The 17429-nt window shown below is 35.4% G+C and overlaps 1 protein-coding gene across 3 annotated transcripts; it reads left to right on the forward strand.

Annotated features, from left to right (window-relative positions):
- The first annotated feature begins 2572 nt into the window (after positions 1 to 2572).
- Positions 2573 to 14345, forward strand: LOC117120334. 3 transcript variants are annotated; one of them, XM_033265361.1, is made up of 7 exons: positions 2573 to 3748; positions 5591 to 5679; positions 6159 to 6491; positions 6856 to 6916; positions 6983 to 7129; positions 10660 to 10694; positions 11466 to 14345. In XM_033265361.1, exons 1-7 carry the CDS (start codon positions 3657 to 3659, stop codon positions 12791 to 12793), a joined length of 2085 nt encoding a protein of 694 aa, XP_033121252.1. In that variant the 5' UTR covers positions 2573 to 3656; the 3' UTR covers positions 12794 to 14345. The 3 variants fall into 3 exon arrangements, with proteins under 3 accessions (XP_033121252.1, XP_033121251.1, XP_033121253.1); XM_033265362.1 differs by having other exon boundaries at positions 2576 to 3748; positions 6856 to 7129; positions 11466 to 11512; positions 11831 to 14345; XM_033265360.1 differs by having other exon boundaries at positions 2575 to 3748; positions 6856 to 7129.
- The last annotated feature ends 3084 nt before the right edge of the window (positions 14346 to 17429 follow it).

The following is a 17429-nucleotide window of genomic DNA, read 5'->3' on the forward strand; positions in this document are numbered from 1 at the left end:
AGTGGCATGAATAAATTTAAATAGTCCTCCCTAATAAAATGGGCCTAAAATATTTAGAATAGACACTAGTAAGACTAATTTTGGCAATGGCAAAAACAATTAAGACTAGACGGCATACCATACAAATACAACAAAACTTTAACTTTCCAGGAGGATGGCTCAGGCCTCGTCTGAGTAGTAGGCCTAGCCTAGACTCTAGTAGAGGCTTGGCGTATTTTTAAGTTCTAACTTACAGCTGTCTCTTATACACATCTAGATGTGTATAAGAGACAGGTGTAGCAGCTAGCGGTGAGCAAGTTTCCTAAGTATAGCCCACGGTTATCAGTCCATGTCGTTCTCAGCAGGCCAGAACTATATACTAACTGTTTTTATTCAAGTATAAGTAGCCAAAAGGGAGCTGGTTAGCTTGTTATAGTCGAGACATCCGCATCTTCAATTTTGAAAATTTACCAAGATTGATTAATATGCATGAAGTTAGCCAATCACGTGATTTACAAAATCAGTCTTGCATACGATATCCCACACCAAATTTGATGTGGGAATTGCACGCATGAATCGTTTGCATGCCCAGGCCCTAATTCGAAAAAAAAGCAATCGAGTATGGGACGCCAATTAATTAGGTATGGCGCGCACTAAGTGCAATAAAGAGTGAGTAACATAAAATTAGGGCCTGGAACCCAGGCTAAGCACCCCCTAGTTCCGTCACCTCTGGATCCGCCACCGAATATATGTACTGGAAATAAGATTGATGTACATTCTTCACTGCCTTTTTTACCTTTTCCAATGTGTGGGAGTGTTTTCGATGCTGATTGGCTACGTCTACTGTGCGAATAATGTATTATTTACTATTTGCACGGTAGACAATGTTTGTATGATATCTAAAAAGGTATTTCGGTTCGATTAGGTATTCTGTAACAAATTAAGTAAGTTTCTCTTAAAATATTTAGGTTTTTTGAGACGATACCGTGTTAAATATTGTTAATTTACGATGTACCGTGCTAATTGGGAATAAGAACTTATTGGCAGGGTTAGATTAGACGTCATTAAACGTCAAATGCTGATTGGCTAGGTCTACCGTGCGAATAAGACTCATAAGAGCTTATTCGCACGGTATACCGTGCGAATAACCACTTTCATTATTAAATTATATGAACATTGAATTTCTGTGTTTGGTTTATTGTGTTGGATGTAGGTCTTATTGGAATATATGGTGACGGTGATGCTTAATGATGATGATGATGATGGTAATGATACGCAAAATATCAAAATTAACAGTAAAACGACGAGAGGTTATGTTGTGTTGATGGAAAATGATGTTACTGATAATGATGATAGTTTTCAATCAATCAATACGAATTTATTCCATTTCCAAAACATTATAATGAGAACAAGTTATCAAATCAAAAATGAATTGGAAAAGTGCTGGCAAAATAAGCTCAGAGCCAATTATTAGAGCTTAACAATAACAAAGAATAACAATCACATCCACAATCAAAGCGTTCACAATATAACAATACAATACACAGACTTCATAAAACAGCACAACCATAAGACAAAAAAATATGCAGTTGTACTTAAAAACCAGCCACTCCTAAGCGGAAAATATAAACAAAACTATTATAATAAAATAATTAAAGCAATGCCGTTAAATATTAAAATGGTGTAAAACAATGTAAAACAATTTGATGTAAAACTAGAATTTAAGAATTTAAAAGCTTTAACGATAACATGATTGATTAAAATATTGAAACTCTTTGTGCGTTACGAATAAAATGGGTGGGGGAGGGGGTGAGGGGGAAGCTGGTAATTGTTAGCGATGAACTGACGCTGGTCGATGCCTATTCTTCCGACACTGATTCTAAACTACTTCCTCCACTGATGAACATCGATGTTATTTCTGCAAACCTGACGGTGATGATTGACAGTCGGTTCGGCTTGGCGGCGTCATGATTTAACTTTACTTCCACATCGAGTGGGAAAGGCTAAGTTTGTTTGTTTGTTTGTTTATTTCAATTTTTCCACACATAAATAATATTTCAAAATACAATTCATTTTTAATCAAATTAACAGATAGTTGTATAACAGTATTTGAAATTAAATATTAATAATGACAATCGCATTTCATTCAATAAGTATAAATGCATGCATGTGTGGATGGAGTTCATTATAACTTCAATGAACTTAAGCTATGAACACCAGTAAAACATATCAACAATAACATATTCGGAGTATAACGTTAACAAAATAAATAACAATCATCAAGTAAGTCAAGAGAGAGAGAGAGAAAAAAAAGAATATTAATATATGGTCCCCTAAATATATTTTAACATATCATATTTATATTAAAATGAAATAAGACAGCAACATTTTAATACAGTCCATAAATTCCACTGTAAGGGTATTGGAATGGAGCCTGCAGCACCCAGTTGGCCTAAAATTGTTAATGTGTTGAGCAAGGTCGCGTATGCAGTGGCGTATCTAAAATTCTTGGGAGTGCTGATGGGAGAGCAAGGTGAAGTGGTGGAGGGGTGGGGGTGGGGGCTCGATTATCAGTTGAGGGACGCTAATTCGCAAAATAAGCATTTGTTTTGGGTGCACGTATGGGACTGTCGGCTGTGCAACGAAGCTTCATGTAGAATGCTACTGGGGTCTTTTCACAGTATGACAATGAAACAGTAGGCCTATAGGTGGATCGAGCCCTATAGTCAAGATGAAACACTGATCGCACTTTTGCCTAACTATAAATAATTTATGCTAACTTGCTATTATTTCACATAATGTATAAGTGAACCTATTTACATTTTATCAATATCGTAATCTGGTGTCTTACTATAATATAACGATGATTACATTTCTGAATAGTTGATATAAATTATCTTGTAATTTTCTTCCATAATCCGCCCTTTACGTTCCCAGTGTGTAAGGAGCAAGAATGGAAATTGTCCAGTCCAGTATTAGTGGTGGCGCCAGCTGGAGGGGAAGGGACTCGTCGGACGGGCCTCAAAAATAAAAATAAAAAAATAATTTGCCTATATATCCAAATAACGTTATTTTGACTGCCAATATAAAATAAAAGCACATTTTGGACCACACTAAGCCAGAAAAAAAAAAAACAAACAAAAAAAAAACTCTTCTCATGAACCCCACAAGGGAGTTTTATTCCGGGCCGTTGACCGAGGTTTCAGTGGCCCACTTGGCTCGGACCTCTCCGTCCGACATTTCGAACCCATTGTCGGCAAATTTCTGGCGCCACTGTACAGTTGTCCAGGATTCCATTGGACTATGAGAAGCACGTTTTGGTTGGAGGCCCGGATTTTTCCCCAAGAGCTCTAGGGACTTAATTATACCATCATCATCATCATGTTTGAATCATCATTGAAGCGTGAACAGCCAACGGTACCCTCCTCCTCCGCCCCCTCGTATAAGTATGAACCGCCCGACGAGATCGTAGACACCAGAGATCTTGAATCTTTTACTCTGTACATGTTTGACGGACGTGAGTTTTTAAACTGCCTATTATTTCTTACAGGAAGTTATACAAAATATTCGGTCACGGTTGCGGCTTTTGTATTGTATGTAAGCTACGTTGTATTTCCGCGTTTGTAACCCCATTGATTGAGATTGTAACGTAAAGGTAATTTATTTTAGAAGGAAGAATGTTGGAGCGCTGGAGTCGTAGGTCTAATGTGATAATCATCGTTCTTTTTTTACATAAATTTTATAAACCAGCAACGTCCCAGTGCCCTAGGTAAGTACTTCGGTAGTTGTATAGGCATATTCCAGAGAGAAATTAGATATGTCGGATTCGACGGCTAAGTCCATTATCATCATCATCATCATCATCATCATCATCATCATCATCACTATCATACTGTGATTGTATATTGTTAGTAGGCCTATATTGTACTGGTGATTTATCAATGTTTATACAAAACGATGTGTTCTTCCTGTGAAAATGAATAATACTTAAAACATAATGGATACAGTATTGTAACCTAATCTATTGTATGTGGGTAAGTACTGTAGAGAAACCATTCGAGGCTAGGGCACGACTACTTGATCAACTTGTAATGTTCTACCAGGAAGGTATATTATACCTATCTTGTACAACAATGGCTATTTGATCTTAATCAATATCCGGATTCTATATTATAAAGACAATATTCTATTATCTTAATACAGTTTACCTCCCATTCGAGACCACTTTGAGACCTGACAATTTTGGGTGGTCTCGGGGCTCGGTCTCCATTCAGAGGGTTAGCTTACGTGTTAAAAGACGTACAATTGTTACGGTATTTGGTTATTTGAAAAAGTGGTCTCTATTTAGAGGCTTATTGGAATGAGAGGGGTCTCGAATTCAAGGGTTATAGCACAGATATTGATAACATTTATTATTTTAAAATGTAACACGAATAGACATCTATTCAATGATAATTGTAGAGACATAATATAGCAGTTGACAATAATGACCATGACCGTTTTGCCCCAACATCGATGACATGCTTCCGCCGCCTTGCCACACACACGAACAACAATGGCAAGCATAGACTTCTTACATTGAATATACACCTCAATACATTTAGGTTACCTAAGTACATACACATTTACTATCCATTAAAAAAAAATTAAATCAACCGTTTAAATTACTCAGGGGCGGATCCAGAGATGTCCAAAAAGGGGGGGGGGGGGGGGGGGGCGAAATTTGGGCCGATTGAGACAACAATGTCCTAGGGGGTCCGGGGCATGCCCCCGCGAAATTTTTGTGTTCTAGACGCCCGAAAATAACAAGGCGTTGTGGGCTATCATTTTTTTTCTTTTTCTTTCTTTTTTCCTTTTTTCCTTTTTTTTTTTTTTACCTTCCAAAAGGGGGGCCCCTAAATCCGCCCCTGTTACTACCTCCATTTAGATCACGGCAACACCCCCACCACAGAAACGCCCGGTATATTGCAACACGGCGCTATAAATCATCAACATCAAGCCATGTAAGTAGGCCTAACGGAAGGTGGAACTATGGCCAAGTTCCAGAACTTTCAAAATTCCGTTTTGACCCGCTGCTCCATTTTGCCCCACTCTCACCTGCGAAGCTATTAAAATATTTAAATATACACAAGTAAAAGGGAAACATTAAAATTGGGGAAAATGAATAAAAGTATAGGAGACGACATAAACGTACATCAAGACACGCATAAAAACACATTAACTTTAAAAATATTGCACGACAGACCACTCAAATTGAGAAATTCAGTTATTTAACAAATTGACAATCATGGAACATTAAACATTATTTCACAAATTGATAATTAAATAACATTAAATATTATTAGCATGTTAATTATTTTAAATTGATTGCACAAGAGTCACGAATAAAGTATCAACTGCCTGAACAGATTGCAAGTAAATTTGAATTATAATTAAATTAAAAAAACAATATAAACAAATATTGCAAGTAGAAATTCCTATACCGGTAGGTCAACTGAACTGAGAGGGATACCGGTAGGTAATACGGTAAATGTTAATTATTGTTTAATAATCATATCTGTTAAATAAGGTATCACAACTAATGTGCCTAATTGTAACTTTTTCTTGGCAGTAGATTGTCATGTAAGTCAAACACGGATTGTTATCTGATATTTTCAAAAGATGGCAAGTATCATAATGCGAAAAATACCGATAATTCAGGTAATGGTAAAGAGGGTTGACATTGTGGATAAAGTGGAGGTGGTACGGAGGGGAGGGGGGAGTAGATGGAACTTTTATTTTATTAATAACGTTATGATGATGACGATGATGATGATGATGACGACGACGACGACGACGACGATGATGATGATGATGATGGTGATGATGATGGTGATGATGATGATGATGATGGTGATGATGATGATGATGGTGATGATGGTGGTGATAATGATGATGATGATGATGATGATAAAGAGGGGGAATGAACACGACCTTTTTAACCACCCAGTGTAATTTCAACTGGGTACCGGTACGGAATTGAACTCCTTTGTGTAGAGAGGCAAACGTATAGTAGGCCTAAGGTACGTTGCTCAAGGAGACTACACGAAATTCAAAGAGTGTGCTCGAGAAACTCACATGGAGGTCGAAAAAACCTAAACGCAACCGCATTATGTTACCATAAATTATATTTTCCACAGCGAAAAGGGCCCGGTCGTCGGACGAATGTTACACATTCACTATGAAAGATGAGGCGCCCGAACCATGCTCTGATACTCGAATAGAGTGCATTGATCAAGGGGGAAAGATTGTGAATATCACCAACATTAAACAATATGAAGGTTTAATGAATGAAGTGCTTCATATATTAAAAGTACGATCCAAGGCGACGTTCAATGTCCAGAATATTAAACAAGGAGAGCAATGTGCATACGTTAATATACAGGATGGTTTTTGGTCGAATTCGGGTGAAATAATCCAAAAACACACCGATACTAACACCACTGTGAATGCAGTACTGTGCGAGCAAACAGGTACGGTAGTAAGTGTCCGGTTATATGTTTTATTTTAGGACCTGGGGCAGTATAATGCAGATTGTTTTGTCCATCAGGGGATCATTTAAACAAAAAATTCGTGACCTGACTGGGTGGATAATGCCGTTTAAAAAATTTATCAGAGGTTTATTACTTTTTATATTCGTCCCGAGTGTCTTCCAGTATCGTTGGGATAAATAGAATTATAATTAAACAAATCCAGAAGGATAAAGAAGCCGAAGGGGATAGCATGTTCATTTTGTAGTTTTCTTGCCTTATCAATCGGTGCATGCTTTGAATATCCAATGTTCTATCCAATGCAAAACAATGCTAATTTTGGAGAATAATGTATTAATTTTGACAGATGCATTAATATTTTCATCGACCATCTCAACCTTAACATCATCGACCATCTCAACCTTAACATCAACGTTTGGTTCTCATACCACCGACCACCTAACTAATCAGATTTCCGATATCACATCTATAAAACCAGAACAAAACCAACAAACAGGAAAAACAGATAGGATGCGAACACCCATCGTCATCGTGGTAGTCTGCGGCATTATAATCCTTTTACTGGTATTCGTCGGATTCGCATATTCTAAAGTAAAAACAAGGAAGATAAATAACGAAAGGTATTTAAAACTATTATTTTTGGCATTATTACGAGAGTAAACCATACCGGTATTCTGTAAAGGGGTAGGCCTACCATTATTTTTTAAATGCACCTTCAGCGACATACCGTATTAAGTATTAATCACATCATTAGAAGGCCTGGGCTATTCACAATCCAATGGATTTGTATCATTAAAATTTGAGAGAACTATTCTGTTTTTAAGTAGTCCTACTAACAATCGTATAACACACAGCTAACCCTCTAATTCGAGAGAACCCCATGACCACCCTGCATTTTCTGGACCAAAATATTGGAATTAAAGGACCACATAGGCCTACTCGTTGTATCAAGGGATTAAAAGAGATCCAATGTTTATTTATTGGTCAAAGTTATAATATAGTTATAATATAAACAAACATTAAATTTTGTCTAAAATCTACAAAAGACTATAACATAACTATAACATATTTTGCGCTAGAATTATATAAATTTTAAAATTTGACTGTTATGGCGACGGAATATTTTATCGTTCTTTATTACCAATTAAAAGCATATACTGAACTAAAAACAGTATTTGCATCACACGACAGACACGCAAGCCCATGCTACGCAAAATAAAAGAGTCGTTATCAAACACCATGTCATTTTAATAACGACGAATTGTACAACGTACATTAGTAAAACAGAGGTAGGGGCAGCCGCTCACAGATAGTCATATATACTGTAATGTTCTGTGCTGCCCCTAAAGGCTTATTAACTATAAGGACTTATTGTAAACAAAATAGCATACACATAATACATGCATCCAAATGATGCAATAACATTCAGTTAAGCATACATGAACATTAAAATACTACGATAGAAATATTATACATTATAGTATTGTATTGGAAACGTTGCTTAATTCATAGTGGAATAAAATGCAAATACTTTACATAGTGATTAAGGGGTCATTCAGGTATTATGTAACGCAGAGGGGGGTGGGGGTATAGTGGAAAATGTTACAGTGTGTGACATAGGGGTGGGGGTGTTGCTTGAAGTGTTACATAACAACATTAATTTTCATGGGAAGAGAAGAAATATTAAATATTCAAACTTGTATGATATTACTTTATTGAAACATATTACATCAGTGTAATACAATGTAATGTAACACAGTTGTGTTGAATTTGTGAAATCAATAAACAATGAAGTTACATCTAACATATCAAAAAATAACAAAACATCCTACAAATTTGTAGTGTAGGACAAATTTGTAGTGGAGGACATTTATCCTCATACTTAATGTTGTTCATCTGATTTTATTAAAATTGTTGATGTTCGGAAGGGGGTGGGGTGGTTCTAGAGTTACATAACATTTAGAGGGGGTTTGGAAAAGTGTTACAAAGTGTTACGGGGGCGGGGTGTCAATATTTGCCAAAAAATGTGTTACATAATACTTGAATGACCCCTAAGTACACCAGAAAGTGTTTGGGTGTCAAACGCCCCAAAGCCCATCAGCATGATGCCACCCAAACCAGCAAGGAAATTCATATGTTTTTGATTTAAGAACAGGCGTAAGAAAGATGCCAAAATAGACTGTACAACTCAACCTACAATAGCAGAATATCCTTTCATTAAAAACGCCTAAATTAAAATCCTAATCAGGGGCAGATCCAGGATTTTAGAGAGGGGGTTCAAAATGTTCCAAAAAAAAAACAAACAAAAATGAAAGGGTTGTCCGATGGTCCTCCCCTGGAAAATTTTGATTACTAGATGGCCGGAAATGAGCTTTCTCGACTTTTGTGGAGTTTTTTAATGACCTTTCAGTTCTTCAAAATTCAATGTTATCCCCCTCCCTCTTGAAAAAGGTCAGGTAATTTTATCTCATTCTTTAGGCATATACATAGACTAAAAAATCAGAGACATAGGCAATATATTATTATATTCCAACAATGTATCGATGAACCGATATGCCCGAAGAACGCACATTCGTACATAAACTATTACGACGTCGAACCAAAAACAGCGTGTTAATTTATTTAATTGAAGATTAGATCGGCTAAGGCCCCATAAAAAAATTATTAGTTTATCACCCCCTCCCTTCTCAATTTTGGAGAAATTGTCAATCAACATATATTTTTTATTTCAAACGGCCGTTTTTCCATCTTTCTTCACTTGAAATCTCAGGATTTTTTTTGTAAATATGTTTATTGGTACAACAAAAACTTTTTTTTTAAATAAAAATTTGATTCCATTCTTATAGCTTTTTATATATATGTTTCTAACCATTGATTTACTTGTGAACATCGGTAAAATGGGGGCGAGGTTGGCAAAAAAAAAAAAAAAAAAAAACAAAACAACCTCCTTCCCTCATCAGTTTTTATTCTTACATAGGGTGATAAACTAATAATTTTTTTATGTGTGCACTATAAAGAACCCACTACATCCTTCGAGGTGAGTAGGGGATACCCCAGTGTACTGGACAGACAGCCCCTGTGGTGGACGACGAGTTGCTGGTACCGGTTTTCCGGGTAGCACAGACAAGAAGGGACCCTTAAGGGGCGAAGAAAGTCATTGATCGAGTTCCTAGTCCATGTATCAAGCGCCCTGAGCATCTTACATTAGATGGATATGTGCGCTATATAAAAATATGCTATTATTATTATATTTTAATGACTTATTATACTCCTGGGTAGAGAGCAGCAATGTAGATAAAGTGTCTTGCTCAAGGACACAAGCGAAATGTAATTTGTGAAAATATAATAAAACTGGACACTACAAAATTTTCCCTTTTTATACGGATTGAATAAAAGTATATATAATTAAAGCAGTACACGAAAATTTAATTAAAACTACTCCAGTATTAGTTAGGACTAACTTCACCATTCAAATATAAAGTTATAAAAGTATATGCATCCCCAATTACATGTTTGTATAAAAAACAACTTAGCATAATGTAAAAATTAGCTTTTTACCCAAAGGTGGCAAAAGACCGGGTGGCAACGGGCCTAGGTGGCAACATGCCTAGGGTGGCAAATGGCCGGGTGGCGAAAGGCCGGGTGGCAACTGGCCTATGATGGCAAAAGGCCGGGTGGCAGAAGGCCGGGTGGCAAAAGGCCGGGTGGCAAAAAGCCGGGTGGCAAAAAGCCGGGTGGCAAAAAATCGGGTAGCAACGGGCCGGGTGGCAAAGGGCCGGGTGGCAACTAGCCAGGATGGCAACGGGCTGGAACCCCGAACCCACTGCACCAAACCGATTCTTATATTTTACTACAATAATGTCCATCACTATGATCATTATGATGATGATAATATCAAAGAATAATCATTAATAATAACAATAGGGGCCTAATATTAATGATAATAATTAATTAGTATTTGAGACTTTCTTTGCTGCCTGTGTAATATGACATAAATTATAGAATGCATGTTCCTTAGATTGGTCAAACCTAAATTCGATTTATAGGCCTCTTTTATTATAAATTAACGAAATATATTATTCTTATCGTTTATTCGATTGAACGTAGGCCTATTATTTGCTGTAATAAGTATTTTTGCTTTATTTCCAAGGGCTCAGAATACGTTGGAGATGACTACAAATGCATGTAAGTTCAAATATACTTTAATTGTATCCTGTTATTGGTTTTTGGATTTGTTTTTATCTTAAGTATTTTATTATCTACAACTTTGCCATTTTAATGTATATTTTATCTATATGGAACTTTTTTAAAGATTTTATTGACCTGCTGAAAAGTTACTTTCATTTCCACATTGAAAAAATAAATTCTGAATCTGAATTATAAAATTATTATCATTTTTATTTATATTGTCATAGGCTATACTTACTATTATATTATTATTATATTAGAGGCCTGTTACGTTCTTGATCATTAACATTATCATCACAAGCATCATCATCATCATAGTCATACACATTTTATTTTCTTTCTTGTCATTAAGCGCATAGAGGCTTTTTCGCATGATGCGCTCTACAAATCCAACTATTATTATTATTATTATTATTATTATTATTATTATTATTATTATTATTATTATTATTTTAGATAGACAAACACACAGACAGACAGACAGACAGATAGATAACTGTATTGTCCTCGTAGTAAAATACAAATAGGCCTAAGGAAATTCATCTTCTATTTAATTGGCAAATGTTTAAAAAAATAATTACACAAGTGCAAGAAGGCGACAACAAATTTATAATAATGCTACAGCAAAAAAGACAATATAATAAACAAAACATTTAATATAAATTGGGTCATTCAATAATTATGTACATTATAAAAATAGGTCTATATCAATAGTATTTTCAACATTATTGTAGTTATATCGTATCATTTGTACTTATACTTTCTCAGGCAGATATTCCAATACCAATGTTTACAATGATGTTTCTCAGACCAACATTCACAATGATAACAGTACAACGCGTAATGTGGCGCCTGGTGATACCTACACGTATGTTGCAACTGAAATTCAATCTGTGACGCCACAGCCTGAATTACAGGATACGATTGGCAGAAACTACGAGCAACCACCTTCGGAGGATGACATGTACACTAACGTTCAAGCTGATGCAGTTGTAGAGACAGACGACTGTGAATACGATAAATTAAACCGGTCACGCGCAGTAACCTGTGCAGGAGATCATGACAATACGTATAACAGCCTCAATGAAGATGCTGGTGACACGGGACATTATGATTGTCTCCAACGATCCAACATTCACAATGATAACAGTACAACGCGTAATGTGGCGCCTGGTGATACCTACACGTATGTTGCAACTGAAATTCAATCTGTGACGCCACAGCCTGAATTACAGGATACGATTGGCAGAAACTACGAGCAACCACTTTCGGAGGATGACATGTACACTAACGTTCAAGCTGATGCAGTTGTAGAGACAGACGACTGTGAATACGATAAATTAAACCGCTCACGCGCAGTAACCTGTGCAGGAGATCATGACGATACGTATAACAGCCTCAATGAAGATGCTGGTGACACGAGACAATATGATTGTCTCCAACGATCCAACATTCACAATGATAACAGTACAACGCGTAATGTGGCGCCTGGTGATACCTACACGTATGTTGCAACTGAAATTCAATCTGTGACGCCACAGACTGAATTACAGGATACGATTGGCAGAAACTACGAGCAACCACTTTTGGAGGATGACATGTACGCTAACGTTCAAGCTGATGCAGTTGTAGAGACAGACGACTGTGAATACGATAAATTCAACCGGTCACGCGCAGTAACCTGTGCGGGAGATCATGACGATACGTATAACAGCCTCAATGAAGATGCTGGTGACACGAGACAATATGATTGTCTCCAACGATCCAACATTCACAATGATAACAGTACAACGCGTAATGTGGCACCTGGTGATACCTACACGTATGTTGCAACTGAAATTCAATCTGTGACGCCACAGCCTGAATTACAGGATACGATTGGCAGAAACTACGAGCAACCACTTTTGGAGGATGACATGTACGCTAACGTTCAAGCTGATGCAGTTGTAGAGACAGACGACTGTGAATACGATAAATTAAACCGGTCACGCGCAGTAACCTGTGCAGGAGATCATGACGATACGTATAACAGCCTCAATGAAGATGCTGGTGACACGGGACATTATGATTGTCTCCAACGATCCTACAGAAAATAGGCTGTCACCTAACCAATAAAACTATCGACCACAGTATTTAACTGGTGTAATAATTACTTACTATTAATACGTTAAAATTCAATCAAGCCTAATTTTTTTCTGTTTTACAAGCCAAAAAAATTAGTGAAACTCAAATTTTCCATCAGTAACATACACAGCGCCTTTGATATACCATGGTCGTTTAATTGGCGCTTAATGTTGTAATATTATTATTTAGAACACCCTAATATCCTACAGAAGTCAACACATTTGTACATGATAAGCCTATTGAGTATGTATACCCCGTGTATGTGCCTGCCTGCAATAGCAAATATAAGACTGGCTATCCGGTTTCCATAAACATTGCTACACGCTATCGTCGACTTATTTGGGATGCTGATTGGTCAATTGAATCAGGGAGCGTAATCCCAATTTCTTTTCCCGTAGGCTACGCAGTGCAAGGTTTGCAGTGAAAGCATCTGTGTAGCGATTCTATGGAAACAAGGCTTAACGAAACAATTAAAAGAATTGCGTTACGTATGAAATATCGGCAACGTTTTACCTTTCATTTCATTTTATTTCACACATTGTCCATATAAAATACAAAAATAAATACCAGTACAAGTACATGACGTACAGAGTACACAAAACTTTGTCATAGTTTACTTTATGTTTACTTTAAGAATAATATAAAATTGATTTTTTGAAAAATTAGTTAAATGTTCCATCTGAGTCGTAGTGGTTAACTATTAATAATTATGAAAATGGACGTTTTTACTGTTGTTATATATAGAAAGTATTTCGAATAGGCCTAATTGCTTTAATCTGATTGTTAGTAATTTTAAAATTTTAACTTGAAACTTTATTTTTAGCAATTTAATAGTTTTTTTTTTGTCTTTTTGGGGTATCCCACTTCTAGTTTTTTTCATAGTTATCATTACATAATTTGCAATTTTATTAGTTTTATGCAGTATTATAAAATATTAGAGAGAGCATCTTAGCTCAGTCGGCTAAACAGGTGGTAGACACTGGGTACGAGCTGATTTTTTTTTATTACTGTTTTCCTTTTTTCTTTTCTTTTTTGTGTGAAAATGAGACAAGCTTTGCTTCTGTGTTTGATCCCGATCAATCAAATAATGAATTAATAGATTGTGTTTTTGTTCCTTTCATGTTTGTTTGTGATTAATTTGTGATTGACTTTGTGATTAACTGAATTAACTGTGATATGAATGAAGCTTCAGAGTATGTCATTTTAATCTCTAAATCATTTCAAACTTGGTTAATAGACTGCTGCTGGGGGTTGGGGATACAAGCGTCCCTTACCACCACTAGATCCGCCACTTCTCTTCATTTCAGCCCGGATAGACAGACGGAAAATATTAAGAGTCATGTAAAAGCAGGAGGCTACTGGCACTAGTCCAAGTAGCCTGGATTCCAGATCCTAATTTTTGGTTACTCAATTTTTATTGCACTTAATGCGCGCCATACCAAATTTAATTTGCGTCCGATACTCGATTAAAGACTCAACCGAAAATAAAATTGTAATAACTTAACTTTATTCGCTCGTTGGCGGCGCTGTCTAGAATTTAAAAAAACTATAACAAAGGACTTGTGGCAAGTCTACAGTCCAAGTTATCCTGCCCCATCAAGTGGACATCAGCGTCACAATAAACTATGAAAATTAACTTTTACTACCCACCCTAACAAGAATGATAAGCAATCAAAGATGATCAAAAATTATGATTGAGAATTTCCGTTTAACAGAGATTGGTTCAAAATTGTATCAAAACCCAACGTTGTAAATTAAACAAGTTTATAAACATGAAAAGAAACTTGTGTGTTAACTGTTTACATGCTTAATGACTATCCTCTAAAGAGAAAATTCACACACATAATTTGGTATCGTTACTTGTTTAGGTCCACTTAAATAAAATATTATATGTCAAACATAAGTTTAAGCAAGATAATGTACACAATGCATATTTCTGCAATAACCTACTTTTCAATTTGTATTGGTGACGTCAATAAAAGCGCTGTCTGACCTCTTCCTACGTTCACCATTTTGTGACCTAAATGACACGTTGATCGTCTGCTGTTAAGAATGACAGAATGAATATTGTGCGAATATCAAGAAACCTATAGTTACACATTAAGATGTACATAGAAAATGATATGAATATTTATTTGAACACGTAGGCATATTAATATATACATATATATATATATATATATATCTGTCTCTTATACACATCTAGATGTGTATTCTTCAACTGTGTGGCGTCTACAATTAGACAGACACAGTTGATCCGTTATTAAAATGTCCTTTAATTTTAATATTGCTATTATCAACATTCTTATTAGATGTTTACTTTGTGTGGTTCGATATTTGTATTTTTTTGTATAAAAATATACTTTTTATACGAGTTTCAGGTCTTATAACTTAAATTATTTATAATTCAATTTGTAAAGAACAAATAATGGTTTTAATTTCATTGGTTTTATTTAGCAACCAAAGTATTAGAGGGCAGCAGGTGAATAGATGGCGCTATATAACTAATTTGATTATCACAACATTATACCGTAGTATCATATCATATATCCTATCATTAGATTCACTGTGTACTTTTTTTTTTTTTGTTTTTGTTTTTTTGTTGTTTTTTTTTTTTTGGCGAAAAGAATACGAATAAGAACTATTTCAAATTTTAAAAAAAAGAAATAACAATTTGTCGCTTTTGTCTTATCAACGATTGTGTGTTGAATATTGTAACATAAATATCAAAGCTTACAATGGGTTTTCTTTCACAACAGTTCTATTTTATAAAACTTATTTATTACAATTTATTTATACAGTATTGTAAAATATTTCTATTCAGAAACGTTTTATTCAAAAATATGAATATCATGCTAAATAGAGCCCACAAATACATGTGTCAAACCATAAAGCCAACATCTGTGCTAAGTTTTCAATACATGTAAAATCTACTGTCAAAATGTGTTTTTCTAAGTGAACTGATGTCTCTTGTTAGCCAAGGTCAAGTGAGGAGGTGATACCGGGAGACGGATCCGGATAAGCCACACAATTTACAGGAACATGTACTGGACAAATGGAAGCAGCCGTGATTGCTGCACCACAAGTTGGAAGGCCGTACCAAACAATCGGATTTCCGTCCTAACCGGACATCGCAAAAGAGTTAAACTTAGGGGTGGGGGAAGGGCCAGTATCGTACAAATTAATGAGTGATGAGAGAGGGGAATTGTTACATAAAATTGTAAAATATGCACTGATATACTAATTTATTTGACAAAAAAGTTTTTCTTTATTTTTATTACGCCAGCAGCTACCTTAAAATTTCAAAATATAAGATATGTATTATATTTCTCCCTAATTATATAGGCCTAAATTTAAAGCATTTAACTATCCCTCTACTGTTTACATTCACCAGTAACATATTATTTTTATCTTTGCGAAAAAAGGTATAAAAAAAGTCCTGCCTTTGCTTCGTTATATTGAAAATAATAAACACTTCAAAAACTCATTATATAAACTTTTATTAACGTACCGTAGTTGTTACAAATTTCTTCCATGTTAGTGTTAAAAAAGTAAGTTATTGGCTTATCTAAGAAAATAACTGTCTGTCGCCGTCTAGTAGTTTACTTTTTTTCACTGAAGATTAATGTTTGTTCATAGTCGTGTTTAAGCTTCAGTACTTTACTTACTACAACGTTGTAATTGTAGAACTGTTTAATCGATAATAAACCAAGCACAATTTGCTAACATATAGACAAAAGCTCTTGGTAAGTGTACATCAAATTGTGCTTGGTTTAGTATCGATTAAACAGTTCTACAATCATTATAAGCAAACCACTTAAAACTATTCAAATATTTACAATGGTTAATGGTTAATGGTTTTTAATTTATAGAGCACGTTTTAATTACTTATTCAATTTCATTTGCATGGACTGTATTACACTATAGTTACCAACTGTCTTGCATCATGCGGAACGGTCCAGTATTTTAAAGTCATTTTAGATGAAACACACATTTTGCCGAAACACATGCGTGATCAGAAAATTGTCATGCATGTAGTACAAGTCTATGCGTGATAACGAATTATCACGAATTCAGGGGAAATGTATTTAAAATACACTGACGCTTTTCCAAAAATTGATCAGTATGCCTTGGCATAGACCTATTTATTTTTGTTTGTGTTGAGTAATGTAATGTTTGTGTATATAGGTTTAGTTCGGGTGCTCAAATTAATCATAGGCCTACATTGAAACTCAAATCGTACGTGGCTTTATTAAAACATTTTTGTTTATCCGGTATTGTCAACAAATATTCCCTAAAATCGTTTTAAGCAGCTTAAAATGCTAAGATCGTCGGCCCCAACCGGGGCTCTCCCCCTTCACCCCAACGAACCCTGCTAACCCAACCCCCCATACCAAGCCATCTGGTGCAGTTACGCATTTCAAATCTCTCAGGTTCATAACTATGATTACATGTTTTAAAATAAATGCAATGGTGTTCGATGGATAAGTGTTTATACTAAACCGATTTTATACTTTTTTTCAAACCATGAGATGCATTTTGTAGTAAACGTCACTTATAATTTATTTAGTATCATTCGGTATGTTGAATTCGAATTTGCTGTTTGTG

This window comes from Anneissia japonica, unplaced genomic scaffold (genome assembly GCF_011630105.1).
Source record: "Anneissia japonica isolate Jap-2015-1 unplaced genomic scaffold, ASM1163010v1 scaffold2236_len207018_cov178, whole genome shotgun sequence".
NCBI classification, from domain to species: Eukaryota; Metazoa; Echinodermata; class Crinoidea; order Comatulida; family Comatulidae; genus Anneissia; species Anneissia japonica.